Here is a 24,966-nt window from a genome sequence, read left to right on the forward strand (position 1 = left end):
TGTGGGTGCAGGTAGAGCAGGGAGTTTTGAGTGGCTCGGGGGGGGGCTCGTACCCTAGGGTCGCTTATGTGGGGGGACTTGGGGGCACGGGAGTTGGGAAGCATTTCTAACCCATTTACTAATTGGACAATGAGGGTGTGGAAGGGAGAGGCTGGCAAACTCTTGGGTCGTAGTAAGGGGTTGCATCATTTACCATTGTGCACTGCCTCTGATTTCGTACCGGGCAGAGATGGGGGGATATTTGTGCGGTGGGCAAGGAAAGGGTTGCAGTACTTTGGCCAATTTATAGAGGGAGAGTCCATTTGTGCTTTTCCAGAGATCCAAAAGCTTTATCAGCTTGATTCTAAGGACCTCTTCCCGTATCTACAAGTGAAAAGTTATTTGCAGAAGGCTAAAAGGGCAGATGTTGCAGCTTATAGCTGTTCCGACTTTGAGCAGCTTTTGGGGTCCCCAGTGCGTAGAGGTTGCATTTCGCTGCTGTATAAATGGGTGCATCAGGATAAAGACCGGAAGCCTCCGTATTTACTGGCTTGGGAAGGGGACTTGGGGCAGGTGTTTGAGGCAGCTCTGTGGGAAACTATTTCGTCTAGGATACATCATTTAGCTGTGGCCCCTATGTTGGTGGAGAATGCGCTTAAAATGCTGGTGCGCTGGTATCTCACCCCAGTGACTCTGAGCAAGATGTCCGCTACGGGCACAGACTTCTGTTGGAGGGGATGTGGGCAGCGGGGAACATTCTTTCATATGTGGTGGAGTTGCCCCTCCATTCAAGACTTCTGGAGCCAGGTGTTTAAGTATGTGGGGGCTCTCCTTCAAGTGCCTCTCGCGAAAAGAGCTGAGGTGGCCTTGTTGGGGTTTCCCTCTGGAGGGGTAGATGACACCCAGGATAGATTGGTGCGCTTGGCTTTTACAGCGGCTAGGCTGACTGTGGCTCAACACTGGCGCAGTACTGCTTCACCTACTTTGGCTCTGGTGCGAGAGAAATTGGGATGGGTGTGTGAGAAATATCGGCTCTCGGCCCTGTTGACTAGAAAATGGCAGCAATATCACGATATTTGGGGGAGACACCTGGCAATGGAGGGTTTGGGGATGAATAGTTCTGTTGTCAGCTGAGTTATTGGCTTCGGCCGGATGGGTTTTGTGGGGGTTTGTCTTCTTGGGGTTCTTATTGGGGGTCTGTGACCTTTGGTCCACTTCTTTTCTGATTTTTCTACTTTTCCTCACGTTGGGGTGTAAGTGTGCCTATTGGTGGTGTTCTTGGGTTTTTGGGGGGAGCAGGGTGCTGTCACTAGGGAGGGAGGGGGGGGAGGGGGTGGGGGGGGTGACATCAGGAGATTTGTTGATCTGCAGATTGCCTGCCTGTATTGTTGTTGGATATTCCTGATGTTTTGCTGTGCTGTTTTTCTCTTGTCATAAATAAACAGTTACAAAAAAAAAAAATAAAGTAAAATATCATCTGCATACGCAGAAAGTTTAAATTCCCAGTTAGAATATGGGATTCCTTTTATTCCCTTAGTTTGATTGATTGCAATTAACAAGGGTTCAAGAACAACATCAAAAAGTAAGGGGGATAAAGGACATCCTTGTCTAACCCCCCTTAGCAAGTTAAATCTATCTGATAAATTATTATTAATATATAATCTTGCACCAGGAGAGCTATACAATGTCTGAATCATTTTAATGAAACCGGGGCCAATACCAAACCATTCCAAAGCTTGATACATAAAATTCCATTCTACTCTATCAAATGCTTTTTCTGCATCCAAAGACACTAGAAAGCTGGATCATTAATATCTTTTGCTACAAAATTTATTCTCCTAAGTTGCCATCTCTCCCTCCATCCCATTGAGGTTAGCTTGGAGGTCACCCACTAGTGAGAATACCTGCCTGCTTGTCCTGGGATAAAGCAATGTTATGTACCGTAACAGTTGTTATCCAGGGACAGCAGGCAGCTATTCTCACGTCCCACCCACCTCCCCTGGGTTGGCTTCTCTGCTAGCTACCTGAACTGAGGAGACGCGCCCGGACCATCGGGCGGGAAGGCACTGGCGCATGCGCGGTGCGGGCATCTCGAAACTTCTGAGTTTCTTCAAGCAAGACATGCTTGCAAGATGTCCGTATCAGGGCTCTGTCGGATGACATCACCCACTAGTGAGAATAGCTGCCTGCTGTCCCTGGATAACAACTGGTACGGTAAGTCACATTGCTTTATGGCGGACTGATGCAAGTGGAGGGTGGTATGGGTAGATGTAATATTCTACTTAGCAGCTAATGTACTGGCTCCTCTTCAGTAGCAGTGATTGGACAGATCATCATGGTGGCAGGCTGGATAAGACTCAAAAGCCTTGACATTAGTGGGTGTAGGGAACTAGAGCCCAGTCTTCTGCTGCAAACAAGCACTTAGAAGTTGGTGTATATGAACAGACCAGATAGGCTTGTCTTCTTTGTAAACAAGTGTTTCTCAACCGTTTCAAGCCAAGTACCCCCTAAGCCTAATAAATACCAACCGAGTACCCCCGGCCAAACTCTTGCCCCAAACTCCACCCCCATAATAATACTAATTATAATGCAATTTCTTCCATCCATTTTTCATATACATACAATATAATCTTATTAATACATAATGGTAACCACAAAATAAAAAAACCCACAAAGCACACTACGCAGAGAAAATGTTAATTTTCATTTATATTCCATTTTTTTTCAAAGATGTCAAGGCAGATGACTTTAAAATATGCAATGTATTTTGTGGGTGGGAGGATGGGATTTGGTTATTTTGTTTGATATGTGCTGAGCGGCATAAGCAAACAGCTTGCTCAGCATACTCCTTTCTTGCTGGGGTTTTTGGGTATGGATTGGGTCTCATGGTGTGGGTTTGGGATGGGGTGGGGGTTTGGGCTTTGGAGTGGGTGGGGATTGGGGGGATTCTTTGGTTGGGGTGAAAATGTGTTTGATGGTACGTTTGGTGTTCGCGACCTTGTTGTATTGTCGTGCTGTATTGTGTATTTACTGATGGTGTGCCAATAAAACATGATTTATACTAAAATATGCAATGTCACCTCAGTAACCACTATAGAAAAATAGACAAATGTAGCGCAAAATATAGACAGTAGATATAAATTCTCAAAACTGATACATTTGGATCACTAAATTGGAAGTAAAATAATTTTTCCAACCTTTGTTGTCTGGTGAGTTCATGAGTCTCTGGTTGCATCCAATATATGTCCTTCCCTCCTAACAATTGTCCCTTTCTATTCACTCTCTCCCTCCCTCCTTCCTATGTCCTGAGTTCGTACCCCCTCCCCCTCTCTGCCTTACAACCTTGTCCTTCCTCCCTGCCGCATTGAAGCCTGCCCACCCGCCACCAATTCTTCCTCATCCCCCGGTCCGCTGCCCGACCACTGCTGCAGCAACTCCAGGAAGGGATGGGCCAGGTGCATGCAGCGATTGCATGCTGCCGGCCCACAAGCTTTCCCCAATGTCAATTCTGACATTGGAGAGAAGGACCGGGCCATGGGCCGGCGGCGTGCAATCGCCTGGCCCTTCCCTTTCCGGAGTTGCAGCGGCAAGCTGGTGAGCAGCAGTGGCAGGCAACAGCGGGCGGCGGTCATCCTGCATATGTACCCCCTAGGGTACACATACCGCAGGTCGAGAAACCCTGGTTTACAAGACTGAAATTTGCATTCTTAGTGTAATACATTTTCATGTTAACTGATTAATTGCCTAAAGAAGCCGACCTAGACCTATCCCAAGCTGCAGACTAGTAGCAAGTGTACCATTCATGACGAAGTTGATCGTTTGTACTCAAAATGGAATATACTTTTATGCTAGGACAAGCAAGCAGTATATTCTCACATATGGGTGACGTCATCCACGGAGCCAGGTAGGCACGCGGTACCTCAGTTCATCATTCTCCGCAGAGCAAAGAAATTGTGTTCTGGACTTTGTCCAGTTTGCGTGTCTTCGACCTGCAGTATTGTTGGCTTTTGGATGTTCTTTTAAACTTTATTTTGGTCTAATTGCCTTTCTGTTCTTTAATTAAAAAAAAAAAAAGTAAAAGCTTTAAGTTTTTTTCATTCTCTCATGGCTTTTGCCCCTTTAGGGGGTTGTTTCTGCCATTGTATGAGGTATTTCTCAAGGCTTCTAGCCTTTGAATTTCTTTTGGTTTTCTCAGAATACTACATTGAGTTTAACTTTGCAGATGCTATTTTTCTGTCCATGTCCAAGCCGTTGATGGGCTTTAAAAAGTGCTGTCGGTGTTGGCGGCCTATAGCTGGTGTTTGCAGTGCTTAGGCCCTGAACGCTGCTCTATCCTACAGAAGCGTTCTTTAAAAGCGAGGCGCCTCGAAGAAGAGAAGCTTTTCAGGGCTGTGATGGATGCCAACAATAAATCTCTGACCTCTCACCCCCTAGTTGCCAGGTTTATGAAAGGACTTTTCAATTCCAAGCCTCCACTCAGACTGCCTCCAGTAGTCTGGGATCTTAATGTAGTGCTCACAGCTTTGATGAAACCACCATTTGAACCAATGGCTTCCAATCATCTCAAGTTTCTCACTTGGAAAGTAGTCTTAATCTCTCTTACATCAACCCAGAGAGTGAGTGAACTTCAAGCCTTGGTGGCGGATCCACCGTTCATAGTATTTCATCATGATAAAGTGCTCCTCTGCCCTCATCCTAAATTCCTTCCAAAAGTGGTCACGGAATTTCATCTCAATCAATCTATTGTGCTGCCAGTCTTCTTTCCGAAGCCTCATTCTCACCCTGGAAAAACAGCTCTTCATACTTTGGACTGTAAATGTGCCTTGGCTTACTACATACAAAGACATCATCTGCTTTGATCCTGCTCCAGGTTCGTGTAACAGCACACAAAGTCCGAGCTATGGCAAAATCTGTAGCTTTCTTAGGTTTCACTCCCATTGATGAAATTTTCAAAGCAGCTACTTGGTCCTCAATTCATACTTTCACATCTCACTACTGTCATTTCAGCCAAGAAGTATTACAAAATTTATTTTCTTAATGGCCAATTCTCCTTCCATCCCATTAAGTGCAGCTAGGGAGTTCCATATGTGAGAATATGCTGCCTGTTTGTCCTAGGTTAAAGATGCCACAAAAACCAGCCTCTAACCCAAATCAAAACTTGTATAGAACAAATGGGTAAAAAAATTTCTCAATTCCTCCTTATAGAGCCAAAGGATTTAGGTCTAATTCTTTTTCATCCACTAAACAAACTTCCATATTAGCACTTTCCATTGAACACTTCACTTGTACTGAAGAGTGACCTATAATCTTCAGGATGCTATGGAGCACGACCTGCGTACTTTAGAAAGTTGGTCCTTGATCTGGCAGCTGGGCTTCAATGCCAAGAAATGTAAGGTCATGCATCTCAGCAACGGAAATCCTTGCAGAACTTACACCCTGAATGGAGAAACTTTAGCCAAGACTACGGCAGAACGAGACTTAGGAGTAATCATCAGTGCTGACATGAAAGCATCCACTCAAGTGGAGAAGGCTTCATCTAAAGCACGGCAAATGATAGGCTGTATCAAGAGAAGCTTCGTCAACAGGAAACCTGAAGTCATGATGCCACTGTACAGAGCCATGGTGAGACCGCATCTGGAATACTGTGTTCAATTCTGGAGGCCACATTACCGTAAGGATGTGCTCAGAGTTGAATCGGTTCAGCGGATGGCCACCAGGATGGTCTCGGGGCTAAAGGGTCTCCCGTACGAAGAAAGACTGAGCAAATTGCAGCTCTACACTCTCGAGGAGCGTAGGGAGAGGGGAGACATGATTGAGACATTTAAGTACATCACGGGACGGATAGAGGTGGAAGATGATATCTTTCTTCTCAGGGGACCCTCGACCACAAGAGGACATCCGCTCAAGCTCAGGGGAGGGAAGTTCCATGGAGACACCAGGAAATACTTCTTCACGGAGAGAGTGATTGAGCATTGGAACGAGCTTCCAGTGCAGGTGGTCGAGGCACGCAGCATCTCAGACTTCAAGAACAAATGGGATACCTATGTGGGATCCCTACGAGGTCATGCCAAGGGATAGGGTCACTAGGACTGAATGAGCGGGTCAGTAGAGTGACATTATAATTACAATTATTCTTTAGGGGGTCAGTAGATTTAAGAGGGTGGGTAAATGGTGTGGGCAGACTTGATGGGCTATGGCCCTTATCTGCCGTCATCTTTCTATGTTTCTATGTTTCTATGTTTCTCTTATGATCTCTGTACCATTGTTTCCATAATTTATGTTCACTCCTCCCTCCAATCTTTACACATTTAAATTTTTTTAAAAATTTTTATGTAATAATATCTCAACCTTAATCACTTCCCCTCCTAGTCTTTTTATAAAGACAGGCAACACTTATCTTTGGTGGATTCAACCACAGTCAGTGCTGATTTGTATTTCAAACTTCCTTGGATAAAGCACAGTTACTTACTTAACAGGTGGTATCCAGAGACAGCAGGCATATATTCTCACATCCCTCCCACCTCCCCGGGTTGGCTTCTTAGCTTGCTTACTGAACTGAGGTACTGGGTGCCTATGTCGGGCGGGAAGGTACTCAAAGTTTCTTAAAACTTAAAGTGACGGTTCACTTTTAAAACTGTACCAGGCTCTGTGGATGATATCACCCATATGTGAGAATATCTGCCTGCTATCTCCGGATAACACCTGTTAAGGTAAGTAACTATGCTTTAACCTCCCACATGGGTTCAGAAACATGCTAACATCAAGATTTAGATCAGTATTAAGCACAGCTAAACAAATGTTACTATTATAGTTCGATGTCTCAGCAGCATTTGACATGGTCAATCACCCTCTGCTGCTAAATAGTCTAGTTGAAATAGGAATCTCAGGAATAGTATTACAGTGGTTCCAAGGCTTCCTGGTGAAAAGACGTTACAGAGTGTTAAAAGATGGAGCTTTCTCCGACTACTGGTCTCCATCATCTAGAGAACCACAAGGATCTCCCATCTCACCGTTGTTATACAACATCTTTATGACCACAGACAGTATATTCTAAATGCTTAGAGGGAGAGTGTAAAGTTAGATCATGTCTAGGTGGTGTTATGATTTTATTTTATGAATGGTTGTTATTGGAAACTGCTTAGATCCTAGGCGGTATATAAATTTTTTAAACAAATAATCCCTGCAAGCAATGTTCCCTCTAAGAATTGAGTTAAATTTTCCATTACATTACCCTGATGATATTATACATACTGTACATTACAAATTAAGAATTACAATTCCAGTGCAATAGGGATGGTATGCTGAACCAAGGGTCTTTCATCTACTCCCTCGAGTCCATTGCAGGAGATACTGATCACTGTTTTCAGTACCTCCTCCTTCTCCCTGCTCTCTGCTGCCCCCCAGTCAGTTATTTCTTGTGCAAGTGAGCTTGCAGGAGCAACATTGATCTGCTTGGACTTCTTTATTGGATTTCAAGAATTTTTTGCAGTTTTTTGGTGGAATTTTGTGTTCCTATTCAGCTCCAGTAACTTCCTAGCCTGCATGAGAGGAGCAAACTTCAGTCTGCAGCTGACAGGTGGATCTTGTGGGGACCTGCTCAACTGGCCTGCTTGAACTGTGGAGCTCAGGAGTTTCCCCTGCTGTTTGCTCACTCGATCAGGAGTGTTAGCATAGGCTATAAAGGCACCAATTGTGTTTATTCGGCTGCACTTTCCTCCCCCCTCTTCAGTGTTGGGCTTCTGGTCCCGGGGGTTGAGGCTCAGTTCGATTGTGGCCCAACTAGCAGCTGAAGAGTCAGAATGTTCAGAAGAGGCTAGCTTTCCTAGTGACAGAAGTCCTTTCCTAATTCCAGCTACTTGAGAGGAGCTGAGGCAGGCTGCAACACATCTTCACAGCACCTGTGAGTAGGGCGGTTGGGGGAGGAGTCTGAAATGATGGGTTTTGAGTTATATTTTGATGTAGCCTTGTTCCCCCACCCCAGAAATCCTTAAATTGCTTTTTTTTAAAGTCCTCCAGTAGAATTACAGCTGCTTTTTTTTCAGTGGGAAATCCAGGTGGTGGCCATCTTGGATTTTTCTCGATTTGAGTTCTGAGTTCTCAACCTTCTTCAAAAAGCCTCATTTTTTATTCTAACCACCAGGGATGGAGTCATCATGCTCCAATGACATGAATTCATGTGAAGTTTACGCTGGTTGGGCATCTGAAGAGCGCCCTTGCACTGTGTGTTCCACCATGCATGCTGGGAAGTGGGAACCTTGGGTTCAGCCTCTGACCACCTTATTAATGCTGTCAAAAGACTGTTGGGACAGGGGACAATTTTACCCTCTTGGGGGTTCTGTGATGCGGCACCAGTGCCTAATAAAGCAAAAAGAAAGCGCTCTAATCTTCCTCTTGAAGGGGGTTCTTGGTCCTCTATGCCATTTACGTCTGACTTTGTGAACTTGCTCTGGCTCTGTGGCGCCTTCTTGGCCAGTTAGAGAGCGACAATCTGCGCAGCCTCCCCGTGTTCTAGCACATGCTTCTCCATGGAGACCTGTGTTTCCCCCTGGACACTGACTGCTGGTCGGACGGGGGCCCTGAAGATGATGACCTGGATGCTTATCCTCTATCCCAGGGAGAAGCTCTGGTCAGAGACAATGCGACACTGGGCAAACTGGATCAGGGTCTGAGTGCTGCTGTGGACCAGGATGAGGACCTCTCAGTTTGTAGGCTGTTCAAGTCTGTTGCTCTGATTGATCTTTTCACTGATTCTCTGAAGGAGCTCAAAAGTGATCCTCCTCATCCAGCTTTCCACTGTTCCTTGTTGAGTGAATTCTGTTTTCAGCCTACCTCCTTTCTGTAGCACCCGGATATGAAAGTCCTGATTTCTGAGCACTGGGAGAACCCGGAGGGCTCCCTTAAAGAGGCAAAAGCAATGTCCAAGCTATATTCTATGGATCAGGAATTCCAGTAAATGTTTGCTATGCCTAAAGTGGACTTTCTGGTGGCTCAAGGATTGCAGGCTGGACATGTTGCTCAAGAGGCAGTTTGAGGCCTTGTCCCTAGTGGTGTGGGCTGCTGTGGCAATCTCCTTTGTGGCTCGAGTGTGCCTTTCTAAATTGCATGACCCGAGTGGTACACATTCGGATCCCCCCTCCCAGCTGTTGCTGATGGGAGTGGACTATGTGGCTTATGCTTTGTATGATCTGCTTCGGGTAGTGGGAAAATCTCTGCTTATTCTGTGTCTACTCGCAGAATCCTGTGGATCAGACATTGGGCTGGGGATTTTACCTCCAAAGCCATGCTCAGCAGGCTTTCTTTCAGGGGCAATATGCTGATTGGCCAGAGATTGGATGACCTCATGGCCAAGACTACAATCAAGACCAGCATTCCAGTCACCGAAGGGATCCAGGGGATGGCCACGGCCTCCGTACAGATGGAGGATGACCCAGGACAGTGGACAGAGGTCTCTGTGCAGACCAAGGCCATCCCCCAGCAGTACACCACAGTCTCTACGCAGACAGAGGAGGTGGGCCAACCAGACGGAGCCATCTTACAGGAACTGAGGAGCCTAAGGGAGGAGCTGAAACGCTTGAGAAGCATCAGAGAGGATGAGGCCTTCATCGACGGAGTCATCCAGGAACTGTCCCAAATCACCGAGCAGGCACATGACAAGTCCATCCTTGAGTTGCCCAAACCTTCAGCTTTGAAACCAACGATTGGGGTACAGGAAATGGCTGGAGACGATGACTCCTGGAAGCTGGTAACCTCCTCCACAGGCAAGCACAGAAGACCCCCCACCCCTTTCTCAGTTTCTTCTTCTTTTTCTTACAAACAGGGCAGTTTTACGTCAACTCCACAAATCACCCTGAGGAACAGATTCCAGATCTTACAGGAAGGGCTGCCGATAAGGTACAGGAAGATGTCTAACACATGGCTCCAATTCCGGGGACAACAGATCAGCTCTCCCCGAAGAAGCGCAGAGTGGTAGTCATTGGGGACTCCATGCTGAGGGGCACCGAGGGACCAATTTGCAGACTGGATATGCAATCAAGGGAGGTTTGCTGTCTGCCTGGAGCCAGGATCCGAGATGTCACCACCTGTCTAGATAGACTTCTCAAGCCCCAAGACCACTTCCCCATGCTTCTCATCCATGTCGGAACGAACGACACTGCCAGGAACACCCCGGAGAATATATCCAAAGACTTTGAAGCTCTGGGTGAGAAGCTGAAGTGGATGGGAGCGCAGGTGGTATTCTCCTTGATCCTCCCAGTAAGAGGCAAGGGAAGAGCCAGGGATGAGCGTATCCAGAGGACTAACGAGTGGCTACACGGATGGTGCAAGGAGATGAACTTCGGATTCCTAAACCATGGAGAGGAACTGCAGGGACTTCAGGGACCAGACGGACTTCACCTGACCAGGAGAGGAAAGAACGTCTTCGGACATCGACTAGCCCGCCTACTTCGTAGGGCTTTAAACTAGGTAAGTTGGGGGAGGGTACCCACTCACATACCAGCGCAGTAAGTAACTATCCTGAGGAGGTGAGTCGTAACTCCACTTCTGAGTCCGAGGTAAGTACGCACATTGAAAACAATACTTTAGGAGTCACACTAACTCAGACGGGAAACTCTCCACAGGGACTTAGCAAACATAAGGTATAGAGGGCTATGTATGTTAATGCACACAGTTTGGGCAATAAAATTCTAGAATTGGAGACGGAAATAATGAACGCCGACCTAGACGTGGTGGCGATATCCGAGACTTGGTTCACGGACTCACATGGGTGGGATATGGGTATACCGGGTTACAACTACTTCTTGGAGGAGTGTGTGGCGCAGTGGTTGGATCTACAGCCTCAGTACCCTGGGGTTGTGGGTTCAAACCCTGCGCTGCTCCTTGTGACCCTGGGCAAGTCACTCAGTCCTCCATAGCCCCAGGTACGTTAGATAGATTGTGAGCCCACCGGGACAGAGAGGGAAAATGCTTGAATACCTGATTGTAAAACCGCTTGGATAACCTTGATAGGCGGTATATAAAATCCTAATAAACTTGAAACTTTGAGACAGAGAAGGCAAGTTAGGAGGAGGGGTAGCAATATACACTAAAGAAGACATCAAAACTACCAGAATTACAGATGTCAAGTATACCTGGGAATCCCTCTGGGTGAACCTGGCCAGGGGAAACGAAAAATGCCTGTATCTTGGAGTGGTATACAGACCTCCAAGACAACAGGAAGATAAGGTATTAGAATTAATCGAAGACATAGAGAACATCACTTTGCGTGGGGACACAGTACTGTTAGGGGACTTCAATATGCCCGATGCAGATTGGAACACACTTTCCGCGACAACCAGCGGCAGCAGAAGGCTATTAGCCTCCATAAAGGGAGCACGACTCCAACAAATGGTATTGGAGCCCACTAGGGACCAGGCGATACTAGACCCGGTACTCACCAACGGAGAAAGCATCTCGGAGGTTTCGGTAGGTGATACGCTAGCCTCCAGCAACCACAGCATTGTATGGTTCAATCTCAGGAAAGGTTTCACTAGATCAAACACAACAACAAAGGTCCTCAACTTTCGGGGCACTGACTTCAAAAGCATGGGAGATTTCGTCCATCGGGCACTGCAAGACCAAGCTGTAACTGATAATGTAGAAGCTATGTGGTCTACCCTGAAATCTACCCTACACGTAGCAACAAACCGCTATATAAAAACAGTAAGCAAAAGACATAGAAACAATAAACCCCAGTGGTTCACTGCAGAGATCTTGGACCTCGTTAAAGAAAAGAAAAAAGCATTTATTTCCTACAAACAATCAGGTAAAGTGGAGGCAAAAGAAGACTATCTGGCCAGGTCTAAAGCGGTCAGAGAGGCCAAACTTCGAATAGAAGAGAATCTAGCAAAGAACATTAAGAAGGGGGATAAATCCTTCTTCAGGTATATTAGTGACAGAAAAAGAAACACAGATGGGATAGTACGCCTTAGGAATCCAGATGGGAATTATGTAGAATCAGATTCTGATAAAGCCGAACTACTAAATGAATACTTCTGCTCAGTCTTTACCTGTGAAGTGCCGGGGTCCGGTCCACAGTTGCAGGCAAGGCAAAGCTCAGAAGACCCGTTTCAGAACTTCGAGTTTACATCCAGTAGTGTCAACTGCGAACTATCAAGACTCAAAGTGAACAAAGCCATGGGACCGGACAATCTACACCCTAGGGTGCTTAGAGAGTTGTGTGATGTCCTCGCAGAACCATTATCCGTGCTCTTCAATCTTTCCCTGAGTACTGGAAGAGTCCCCTTGGACTGGAAAACAGCTAACGTCATTCCACTCCACAAAAAGGGATGCAGGACAGAGGCCGCGAATTACAGACCGGTGAGTCTCATATCCATAGTGAGTAAACTCATGGAAACACTAATTAAGCATAAATTAGATACGATCCTGGACGAGGAGAGTCTATGGGATCCCCACCAACATGGATTTACCAAGGGAAGGTCCTGCCAATCCAATCTAATTAGCTTTGAGTGGGTAACAAGAAAGCTGGATGTGGGGGAGTCCCTGGACATCGTGTACTTGGACTTCAGTAAAGCTTTTGATAGCGTCCCACACTGCAGGTTATTGAACAAGCTGAAGTCGATGGGATTAGGAGAAACATTTACTGCATGGGTCAATGATTGGTTAAGCGGTAGACTTCAAAGGATGGTGGTAAACGGTACCCTCTCCAAAACGTCAGAGGTAGCCAGTGGAGTGCCGCAGGGCTTGGTCCTGGGCCCGATCCTTTTCAATATGTTCATAGGAGACCTGATTCAAGGGCTCAAAGGCAAAATAACATTGTTTACCGATGACGCCAAACAATGCAACATAGAAAGTGAAAGCACCTTGCATGATAGTATGGCGCAGGACCTACTGGTCCTCGACTTGGCAGCTAAGCTTCAATGCAAAAAAATGTAAGGTCATGCACCTTGGCAGCAGAAATCCGTGCAGAACCTACACACTAAATGGTGAGACCTTAGCGAGGACTAAAGCAGGGCGTGATTTGGGAATGATCATTAGTGAAGACATGAAAACTGCCAATCAAGTGGAGAAGGCTTCATCCAAGGCTAGTCAAATGATGGGTTGTATCCGCAGAAGTTTTGTCAGCCGGAAGCCCGAAGTCATAATGCCATTGTACAGATCCATGGTGAGACCTCATCTGGAATATTGTGTACAATTCTGGAGGCCACATTACCAAAAACATGTGCGAAGAGTTGAGTCGTTTCAACGAATGGCCACCAGGATAGTCTCGGGGCTCAAGGATCTCCCGTATGAGTTTCAAGTTTATTAAAAATTTGTTTGACCGCTTAATCCAACTTCTAAGCGGTTAACATAATAAAATTACACAAAAACAAATTAAACATATTAAAACAGGGAAGACAAATGACAACATACTGCAACAATAGGGCAGATGGGGAGGAACTACAATAAGTATAGGATAGATAAGTCATAAAGGCTAAAACAGTAGGTTAGGTAAAAAATTGAAAAAAAAGGAAAAGAAAGAAAAGTGGCAATTTAACAAAAGGTGTCTCGGAATAGAAATGATTTTAATGTTATTTTAAATTGTTTTATATCTAATTTGTTGCGAAGATTTATAGGCAGTAGATTCCAAAGTGAAGGGGCAGTGACAGCAAAGTTGTTGGTATGTAAAGTATTTATTGATTTTAATGATGGTATAACTAAAAGATTTTGAGAAGTGGAACGAAGGGATTTAGTTGTTACATATGGGATTAAAAGACTGTTAATGAAATCAGGTTGGTTATTCATTTTAGTGGTAAATGTTAAAAGTATAATTTTATAATTGATTCTGTATTCGATTGGCAGCCAATGAGCATCGACTAAAAGAAGGGTGACATGATCATATTTCTTTGCCCCAGTAATGATTTTAATAGCGGTATTTTGAATGATCTGTAATCGCCTGATCTCCTTTTTTGTGATTCCCTTATAGAGGGCATTACAGTAATCTAAACACGAAATAACCAATGAATGAATTAAAGTTTTCAATGCGGCAGCTTCCAGTAAATTAGAAAGGGAACGAATCATTCTTAATCTATAGAAACATTTCTGGACGACTGTGCTGATATGGGAATGATATGAAAATTTGCTGTCAAGAGTAACGCCTAAAAGTTTTAAAGTTGAAACAATTTTAATGGGAGTAGATTCAAATTTCAATGGAGCCAGAAGTGTTGTACCTTCTTTTAACGGAAAGATCATTAATTTGGATTTATTGATATTCAATGAAAGTTTATTGACGTCCAACCATGATTTAATTTTTTCCAATTTGTGATTAATGAGGGCTAATTCTTCCTTATTATTTAAGTCGATAGAATGGAGAAGTTGGACATCATCCGCGTAAGCAAATGTAGAGAATCCGATAGATTGTGAAACTGTCAGAAGAGGCGATAAAAAAATATTGAAAAGTAAAGGAGATAGTATAGATCCTTGCAGGATTCCATATTTGCAAGACATGTATTCAGATGAGGTGTTATTGAAAACTACTTTAGAAGATCTATCTTTGAAATAAGATGTGAACCAATTCAAAACCTGATCAGAAACACCAATTTCCTGGAGCCTTTTTAAAAGTAGGCAATGATCTATGGTGTCAAATGCTGATGAAAGGTCCAAAGAGAAGAGTAAAACAGATCGATGATGGTCGAGATGGTAAAGTATTTTGGTGGTGAGTCCTAACAGGGAGTATTCAGTTGAATGACAATGATGGAAGCCAGTTTGATTAGGGTGAAGAACATTGGTTTTCTCAACAAAGTCCGAAAGTTGTCGGAAGACAATTTTTTCTGTTAGTTTGGCCATGAATGATATATTTGCTATGGGGCGATAATTGGAAAGATCTAGTGTGCTAATGGCTTTATCTTTAATAATTGGATGAATAATTGATTGTTTCCAGGTTTTGGGTAAAGATCCGGAGGACAGACTTGAGTTAACTAACTCCTTGATAAATGGACCAAAGATAGAAAAAATTTTTTTTAATAGGAAGGGAGGAATTACTTCACTACTAGTTCCTTTTATATTAAGTGTGTTAATACATTTTTGTATTTCCTCCAAGCTAGGAAGGGTGAAATGTGAACATCTAGAGAAGGACAAAGTAGTTGTTCCAATAGGGTCTATACTGTCATTGGAGAAATTTGAGATTGCGTTGTTTGGAATTTTATCTCTTATTTTTTGTACTTTGTTGATGAAAAATTCAGCGAGAGCATTTGCTGAAGGAAAAGAACTAAGATTATTTGATTCATTTTTCTGTGTAGTTAGAGATTTGACTATTTCATATAAGGCCAAAGAGTTTTTAGCTTTAGTGATTTGATTGGTATAGTAATCTTTTTCTGATTTATTGATTTCAGATCTATAATATAGAGCGTGTTCTTTGTATTTATTATGGTTGGATGCTGTTTTATTGTGTTTGAATAAATTGCAGCTATACTCACTTGAAGAACATATAGAGAGAGGAGACATGATTGAGACGTTTAAATTTATCACGGGCCGTATTGAGGTGAAAGATGATATCTTCTTTCTTAAAGGACCCTCGGCCACGAGAGGGCATCCGCTGAAAATCAGGGGAGGGAAATTTCATGGCGACACCAGAAAGTATTTCTTCACCGAAAGGGTGGTTGACCATTAGAATGAACTTCCACTGCAGGTGATTGAGGCCAGTAGCGTGCCAGATTTTAAAAGTAAATAGGATACGCATGTAAGATCTCTAGGGGGGTAAAGTAAGGGGGGTGGGACATTAGAGTGGGCAGACTTGGTGGGCTGTGACCCTTTTCTGCCGTCATTTTTCTATGTTTCTATGGCTAGTGTCTAGGATTGCTGCCCGAAGTTGCTGCCGGTCCTAGACCTCTAAAGGGCAAACCCATGGGTCCTTTTGCGGTTCCCACCTTTTCTCCTCTGGCTCCTTGTCCCAGAGATCCTTTCAGAGCCCATGACAGAGATTCTCCAGAGATAGAAAATCTGAAGGCTCCGCCTCCCACCCAGGGGGTCAGCCCAAGAAGTTGCAATGACACCAGGTTCCCAGCCTCCCTGAGCAAGATTGGAGGCAGGCTGCAGGATTTCGTGGCAGCTTGGGAGATTATCACAACTGACAAACTGTTTCTGAAATCATCAGGGATAGCTACAAGTTGGAGTTTGCTTGTCCTTTCTCTGCCTTGTTCATGTATTTGCCTGCGGGCAGACCAAAGAAAGCAGCCCAGGTTCAGGTGACTGTCCAAAGGTTGCTGGACATTCAAGCAATTGAGCAGGTTCAAGCTACAGACTTGGGCTCTGGCAGATACTCCATATACATTGTCATGTTCAAGAAAGGCGTTGAGGATTGCGGGCCCATCCTGGACCTCAAGTATGTCAGTGTGGCTCTCAAAAAGTGCCTCATTTTCTTATGGAGACTCTCAAGTCGGTCATTGCCTCAGTGCAACCGGGGGAGTTCCTGGAGGCATTGGACTTGCAGAGTTATATCTCCATATCCCAATATTTACGGATCATGGGCGCTTCCTGAGCAGTAGTTTCAATTCAAGGCTCTCCTGTTAGATCTCACTACAGCCCCCAAGGTGATGATTGTAGTGGCAGCTCACCTCTGTAAACTGGGTTGGCTGGTTCACCCTTATTTGGACGACTGGCTCATCGTGACACTTTCGTGGGTGGAAGCGGAGAGAGTGGTTCAGACCATCTTGATGACTCTTCAAGATCTGGGATAGATTGTCAACTCGAAGAAGAGCCAGCTGCTGTCCGTTCAATCCCTGGAGTATCTGGTATCCGATTTGACATTGAGAAAGGCAGAGCATTTCTTCCAGAGGTTCGCAGACTGAAACTTGTCTCCATTGGCCTGGGATTATCTTCAGGTCCTGGGCTCAGTGGCGGCCATGATAGAAGTAGTTCCTTGGGCGAGAGTGCATATGTGTCCCCTGCAGCACTCTCTTCTCTCTCGCTGGTCTCCACAGAGGGATCCTCTGCATGTTTGACTGCCCTGGATGACATATGCCCAAAGCAGCATGTCCTAGTGCCTTTGCCCTCAATCACTGTTCTCAGGGATGCCTCTAAGGATCGACTTTTGGACCATGCTGACAACGGATGCCAGCCTACTGGGTTGGAGAGTGCACTGCGAGGATCACCCAGTTCATGGGCAATGGTCCTCATCGCAGTGCCATTGATCCATCAACAGACTGGAGCTCCAAGCCATCCAGTTGGCGCTGATTCAGTTTCAGCTCTGGTTGTTGAACAAAGCGGTCAGAGTGTTTTCTGACAATGCGACAGCAGTAACTTACGTCAACAAGCAAGGAGGCACCAGGAGTATTGGCCTCCAAAAGGAGATGAAAGCTCTCTTCCACTGGGTGGAGACTCATCTTCTGGACATCACTGTGGCTCACGTTGCCGGAATGCAAAATGTGCAGGCAGACTTTCTCAGCAGGCAGACTGTGGACCCAGGAGAGTGGTCCCTCTTACCTCAGGTATTTCAAGTTTCAAGTTTATTTTTAACTTAATGAATCACTTATTACATTTTACTAAGCGATGTACAAATTAAAACAAATAAAATATACATTTATATCAATTTAATCAGTAAATAACATGGGTTAAATAGACTGACATACAAACTTACAGATACATATGGAGAAGAAGGGCTGAACTACAATTATTATTATTAGGTATAGAAGAAGACATAAATGGTAAAAACAATAGGAAAGGGGGAGTAAAGAAGGTTTTTTTTTAAAAAGAAAACTGAACGTTAAATATATTTATAAATTAAAAGCGTCTTTAAAAAGAAAGCTGTTCAGTTTGCCTTTAAAATGGTTTAAGTCATTTTCATCTCTAAGATACTGGGGTAGCATTCCATAATTGTGGAGCCATTACAGAAAAAATGTCATGACGACGGGTTCCAATAATTTTCAGTGAGGGAACTACTAAAAGTTTTTGGCTAATGGACCTAAGGGAACGAGATATCCTATGCGGAATAAGTAGTTTATTAATAAATTGAGGCTCATTTAAAGATAGAGTTTTAAAAATTAAAAGTAAGATTTTAAAGGTAATGCGATGACAGGGAGCCAATGATATTCGATCAAAAGTGGTGTAACGTGATCGTATTTTTTTTGGTTATGTATCAGTTTAATGGCAGTATTTTGCACTATCTGGAGACGCCTCTTTTCTTTTTGGGTGATATTTATTAATAAAGAATTGCAGTAATCTAGTTTTGTAATAATTACTGAATGAATCAGTATGTTGAGAGATTTTGGCTCTAAAAATGTAGAAATAGAACGAATCATACGCAACCTATAGATGCAGGATTTGACAGTGTTACTGATGTGTTCGTGATATGAAAGCTTATCATCAATTATAATGCCTAGTATTTCAGAGCATTGTTGACCATTGGAGCAGCCCTATGTTCGATCCTCATGGTGAGCAATAAGAAAACGGTGCAATTCTTCAGGTGTAGAACAAGCATGGAAGCGCTGGGATCAATGCACTGGTTCAGCCTTGGCTGATAGATGAACTCCTGTACATGTTCCCTCCCTGTCCTATGGTAGAGAGAGTCCTGAGAAGAGTGGCCAGGCATCAGGGACAGGTTATCCTAGTGGCCCCAAACTGGCATCAACACCCCTGGTTCGCAGGCCTAGTGCGTCTTCAGATTGGCCATCCTCTGAGACTTCAGCCGTTCCAGGGTCTCCTCTGTCAAGGTCCGATCCAGAATGCTTTGTCTCACGGCATGGCTCTTGAGCACTTGGCTTTGAGCCAGAAAGGTTACTCTGATCTGGTTGTATGCACTCTTTTGAAAGCCAAGAAGCCTGCCACATTTGCGGCATATTCCAAGGTATGGGATACCTTTCAACGTTGGTACCACAAGGATCAGCTGAATCTTGCCACGGCTTCAGTATCTGCTGTCTTATCCTTCAAGAAGGTCTGGATATGGGGCTGGTTGTTTACTCACTGAAAGTTCAAGTGGCTGGAATTTGCTGTTTTAGGTCCCAGGGTGCTAGATGTTCTCTTTCCGCATACCAGGATGTTGTTAGGTACTTCAAGGGTGCTCTAAGGCTGTGGGCCCCGATTTGCCAGCTTTGTCCATCCTGGAATCTGAACATTGTGTTGGAAGGGCTCTTGAGGGCTCCATTTGAGCCCTTACAGGATGCCACCCTAATGGACTTGACTATCAAGACGGTGTTTCTGGTTGCCATCACTTCTGCGAGGCATGTCTCCAAATTGCAAACCTTGTCATGTAGGGACCCTTATCTTTGTATCACAGAGACCAGGGTTTCCTTGAGGACCATTAACTCTTTCTTGCTAATGGTGGTTTCGGCATTTCACATCAATGAGGAAGTTCGCTTTGCAGCCCTTGGGTTCTAAGAAGTCGGACAAAGTCCTGTAGGTGCTGGATTCCGGAGAGCTATTTTGCGTTACCTGGAGGTTATGAATGACTTTCGTCTCGGACCACCTCTTCGTATTGATGAATCCAGCTAAGAAGGGGAGGCCGGTTTGCAAGACTATCATTTCAAGATGGATCAGGTCAGCTGTTTCGTCCTGCTACATTGCCTGTGGTAGGCAGTCTCCCTTTGCACTTCGAGTGCATTTGATGAGAGGGATTGTCTCTTCCTGAGCTGAAGCCAGGATGATTCCTCTGGATGAGATTTGTCAGGTGGTGACTTGGTCGTCCCTTCATATTTTCACTAAGTTTTATAGGATGAACATAGCAGTTCATGAGGATTCCTCCTTTGGATCCTTAGTTTTGAAGGCAGGGTTATCTCTCCTGGAGTTTTTGGGACTGCTTAGGTAGGTCCCTTGGTTCAGCATACCATCCCTATTGCGCTGGAAAAAGAGATTAGGTTCTTACTTTGATAATATCTTTTCCAGTAGATAGGGATGGTATGCTAAATCCCCTGCCCATCATTGTTAATGCGCCTGCCTGGACCTCCTGCTACTTGAAGGCTGCATCTCTGACCTATTGTATATTGTCTGTTTATACCGTGTTTCCCCGATGATAAGGCAGGGCCATCAAATAAGACAGCCCCCCCTTTTAAGAAAAAATTGTAAAATAAGGCACCCCCCCCGCAAATAAGCCACCCACCGATACCTGTGCTTACCCGAATCGGGTGGTACGGTGGGTGACTCCGTGTGGTCCCTCCGTCTACCGCGGGGGTCGGCAACCCGCGGCTCCAGAGCCGCATGTGGCTCTTTTCCACCTTTGCCGTGGCTCCGGTAGTGTGTCACGCAGGAATGCAACTTACAAGTCCGGCGTCGTGGCGGGAAATAGCCATGCTGAGCAGTGAGCTCAGCACTACACAGATGAAAGCCTTGCTTGCTGATTGGTCCGGCGGCCGTGCCGCCGGACCAATCAGCAAGCAAGGCTTTCATCTGTGTAGTGCTGAGCTCACTGCTCAGCATGGCTATTTCCCGCCACGACGCCGGACTTGTAAGTTGCATGCCTGAAAAAGAAATCATCCTGGCCGGGGTCGGTGTCATGCTCCGGAGATCTACAGCCTTCCTATCTCCCTCTCCCTTTTACCTGCTTCCGGCCACATCCCCTGCTCCGCGGCTCTCTTCGGCAACTCAGCAGCAGCGATCGACACAAGCTTCTGACGTCGGGGCCTACCCTCTGCGAGTCCCGCTTGTTTCAACTTCCTTTTTCCACAAAGGCGGGACTCGTAGAGGGAAGGCCTCGATGTCGGCAGCTTGTCTTGATCACCGCTGCTGACGAGTTGCTGAAGAGAGCCGCGGAGCAGGGGGATGTTACCAGGTGCAGGTAGAAGGGAGAGGGCCAGATGCAGGACTCGTGGGTGAGGGAGGAGAAGAGAGAGGGGAGGGAAACAAAAGGAAATATTTCATACTGGGCTGGGCCGGAGTGGAGGGAGGGTGGAAAGACATTGAAAGGGTAAATAAGGCATCCCCCCAAAAATAAGCCCTAGAGCATATTTTGGCCTTCCAAAAAAAATAAGACAGTGTCTTACCATCGGGGAAACACGGTAGTTACTTGGGGTTTCCGCAGAATTTCAGTTTCATATGGCCTTTTGCTATGAAAGATTGTTATTTGTCCCTTTCCTCTCCATGGCATGTTTGAGCTATGTGTTTTATATTTATGAGCAGATCAAAGACTTGTTGGGGAGTCTTCCCGCTCTCCTTTCCTGTCTTCCCCTTTAGGGCTGTCACTGGCTTTGAAACTAACTGACTGGTATTGTAAACCGACAAGAAACTTGTTGATGGTCGGTATATCAAACAGTGAATAAACTTGGAAACTAGAGCAAGGAGAAGGTACTGAAAACAGTGATCAGTATCTCCTGCAATGTACTCAAGGGAGCAGAAGCATGACCATCCCTGTCTACTGGAAAAGATATTATCAATGTAAGAACCTAATCTCTTTTTCTTAGCTTCCCAGGAAGTTGGCTTGAGAAACCCCCTATCAGAACGATGCAGTAAGAGTAGAAAAATATGAAAAGATAATTTGTTTATAGCAGATGTTCAGCATTTCTGGGAAAGTATAGAAGTTCTACATTGTTTTCTTTTGTCGTGCCAGGCATAACTGATAAGGGAAAGGCCCAACAAGTTATATAAGGGTGGAGCCACCTTGTAACAAAAACATGCAGTAAAAATCTCTTTGCAACAGCAGAAAAATTCAGCTTTATGTGTGGCTCAGAGACAACATTTCTAACAATTAGAAAGGCCTCAGAAGCCTAAATCTCATTCCAAAATATGGTAGGACGTTTCCCAGTGTGTGTCAAGCCTGCCCAGCAGCACTTTGTCTGCTGAAGGTAATTAGGTATACACATTTCCCCATGTCCCTCATTTTCAACTGTCTAAGGCAGTGTCTCTCAAACTTTTTTTTTTAGCTCTGGCACAGTAAACGGAGCAAATGTTTTTTTGCGGCACATTATAATTGAAATTATAAAATTGCAAAACCAACAAAAATATTTAATTTGATAGTTATTTTTGTAAAGTTCTTTAAGCTATGTATGCGTAATTGAAATAGCGGTAGAACTAAAGGAGATAGAATAGAATTACTAATCAATGCAATGAATGTGCTTATTTTTGAGTGCAAATTAACTCAAAACGCAGCTCGATAGTTGACAAGCAAACATGCATTTCATCATCCACCATCTGCAGTTCTTTTTTTTTAAATTTCATTTCTGTCAGAGCTGAAGATCCAAATGGTAATAAAGCCTTGATTGCTTTGATGCTCAATTTAGAATAACTATTGCATAAAAAATAAAATTACTTGCCATTAGCTTTCAAGGACCAATCACGTCAAAGAATGATGGTTGTCTGGATGGTTGTATCCTTAGGCACACAGATGCTCATAACATTGACAGACTCTTGTGTACATGACATCTATTCTAGTGAAGGAAATTTTTAAAATTCTGGAATCTCTTCGGGGCACACCACTGTGCCTTGGCAGACAGTTTGAGAGACACTGGTCTAAGGATTCCCTTTACCTGACACACCAGTGCTTTCTAGGGATCCTCTGTTTATTCCACTCTTTTTTTGAAAATTGTCCATTTATTTATTCAGAATGGTTTACATGAATTTATTCAGGGGAAAATGTTGAGTGGACTCACAATCTTATCTAATGTACCTGGGGCAATGGGGGATTAAGTGACTTGCCAAGGTCACAAGGAGCAGTGAGGGTTTGAATCCACACACCCCGCATTCAGCACCTAAACCCAAGCAGTGAACGTTACCCATAGAATGGACACTGTAAGGGGAGGTTTTTTGGGTGTTGAAGAGGATGAAGATTCCTATAAAACCAGTGTCCTTTCTAGTCTTTCTCTTTTTGCAGGCCTGTGGTTTTACCAGACAGGAAGCAGTCTGCCTTCCCTCACTCTGATTGGTTCTCCCAATTTTGGGTATCGATCAGTTCATCGGGACCTGGAAGCTCAGATTGCTGTTGTGACAACAAATGGAGACCTACAAGAACAGCTGAACCAGGTGAGCAGAGTCGCAGCGAGACAAATCATGTCTTTAATGTAAATCATGTTTTATTGATGCACAATCAGCAATTACACAAAACAAAACAATGGTTCAACAAGATCGAGAATACCAAGAGTACAACAAACAGGTTTTTCAAAGAAACCCCCATCTCCCCCCCCACCTGCTCCCAAATGGAAACACCCTAGAAATCCCCCCCCGGGAACCCCTATCCAGTACCCCGAAGAGAGCAAAAAAAAAAGGAGAGCAGAGAGACTGCTGAGCTAGCTGTGTTCTTATGCCGCTCAGCAAACATCAAAGAAAACAACCCCGCCCCAACCCCCCCCCCAGAATCGAGCCCCCTAACATCCTACGTATGGACAACACTCACCCAACCATCCACACTCAGCCAAACAACACACCAACCAACCCGGGGAAGCAGCCAAGGACACACGGTATCAGCAGCTAAAACGAGTTTAAGGCCAGACTTTTGGCCCTAGGGGAAAGCAATTGAATATAGGAGTCCCAGATCTGCAAAAATACTTTTTTTCACTTGAACGACAAGCGGGCATGTCGTTGCTCCAAGAGCATGATCTTCTTACCTATAACAGCATGGTGAAGTGGGGATCATCTCTTTGTGTTTCTCAGCACCCCCCCAGAAACCCAGCAGTTGCAGTACAAGACCTGGGTGAGCCTAATAATTTGAAATGGTTCTCTTTATATAACAGAGTAAGGCTTGAATGTGGTTTGGGAAAGAACAATGGAAGAAACAGAGCTTAGTTTGAGTTCTGTCTAAATCATTTTCAATAAAAATAGCACCACACTCTATGTTAAAAATTAGAATATTGTATAGAGAGTTTAATGCACAAGGGCTTGAATTTTCCAAATTCTTGGAGGTAAAATGAGGGCAACCAAAAATGTTTTTCAAAGATAGATATTTCAGTGAAGTCTGTGTCAGTTGTTGAAATGGATGGTTGAGTAGAGCTGTGATTCCAAAAATTATTACTTTGGTGCCTTGTCAGTGGGAGTGTCGAAACCACACCATGCCACGCTTACGCCATTCCCCCCCCCCTCTTCTCTAACACGAGCAACTTCTACCTGAATAAGGACAACACCACTTTCCCACTATGCAGCTGAAGGCTCTCTGGGACAGGGACCAGTCTCCCAGATCTAGAGTCTGATAGCTGATATAATCTGCCTGTAAGTGGTCCACTCTGGCTACATATGCTACAGAAATCACTAAGAGATGGCTGTCTGCCCAGTGAAAGAGGAGCTGAGCCTCCTGGTGTCTCTGGTGATTGACATAGGCCATTATTGTGGCATTGTCTGAGAAGACATGCACAGAGAAGGTGCTCAGAGAGCAGGAAAGCCAGCCGGCCCATAGTGCACCCTCACCTGGAGTACTGCGTCCAGCACTGTTCACCATACATGAAGGACACGGTACTACTCAAAAGGGTCCAGAGAAGAGCGATTAAGATGGTTAAGGGGTTGGAGGAGCTGCCGTACAGCAAAAGATTAGAGAAACTGGGCCTCTTCTCCCTCGAACAGAGGAGATTGAGAGGGGACATGATCAAAACATTCAAGGTACTGAAGGGAATAGACTTAGTAGATAAGGGTAGGTTGTTCACCCTCTCCAAGGTAGGGAGAACGAGAGGGCATTCTCTAAAGTTGAAAGGGGATAGATTCCGTACAAACGTAAGAAAGTTCTTCTTTACCCAGAGAGTGGTAGAAAACTGGAACACTCTTCCGGAGTCTGTCATAGGGGAAAACACCCTCCACTGATCTGAGGAGCCTTGATAGTACTGACGGGAACATCTGGAGGAACGAAAGCTAGACCACCCCAGTCCTTGAGAGGATCAGGGTCTGCTATCAGGAAGGACTTGGGTTTATGATCCTGCACACTAGCCATGAGGTCATCCAGACCTTTATTGAACAGCAAGTGCCTCTTGAAAGGTAGTTTACTGAGAGTTGTTTTGGGGGAGGAATCACCAGCCCATTGCCTGATCCACAACATCTGGCAGGTGAAGATGAGTATGCCGAGCTCATCACTTTGCAAGATCATATAAGGCATCTGCCACATAATACACACCAGAA

The 24,966-nt window shown here is 44.8% G+C and overlaps 1 protein-coding gene across 6 annotated transcripts in view; it reads left to right on the forward strand.

Annotated features, from left to right (window-relative positions):
• The window catches only part of PGS1 (phosphatidylglycerophosphate synthase 1), a 128,606-nt gene that overhangs the window by 73,185 nt on the left and 30,455 nt on the right, over nt 1-24,966 (forward strand). For 5 of the 6 annotated variants that reach the window (XM_033960183.1, XM_033960185.1, XM_033960187.1 and 2 more), the window contains one exon: nt 22,745-22,893. The exons of the other annotated variant lie outside the window; for it this stretch is intronic. In XM_033960183.1, the coding sequence (XP_033816074.1) occupies nt 22,745-22,893 (149 nt within the window). The remainder of the gene's footprint in view (nt 1-22,744; nt 22,894-24,966) is intronic. 6 annotated transcript variants of the gene reach the window in all.

The sequence above is a fragment of the Geotrypetes seraphini genome, chromosome 10 (assembly GCF_902459505.1).
Source record: "Geotrypetes seraphini chromosome 10, aGeoSer1.1, whole genome shotgun sequence".
Taxonomy (NCBI): domain Eukaryota; kingdom Metazoa; phylum Chordata; class Amphibia; order Gymnophiona; family Dermophiidae; genus Geotrypetes; species Geotrypetes seraphini.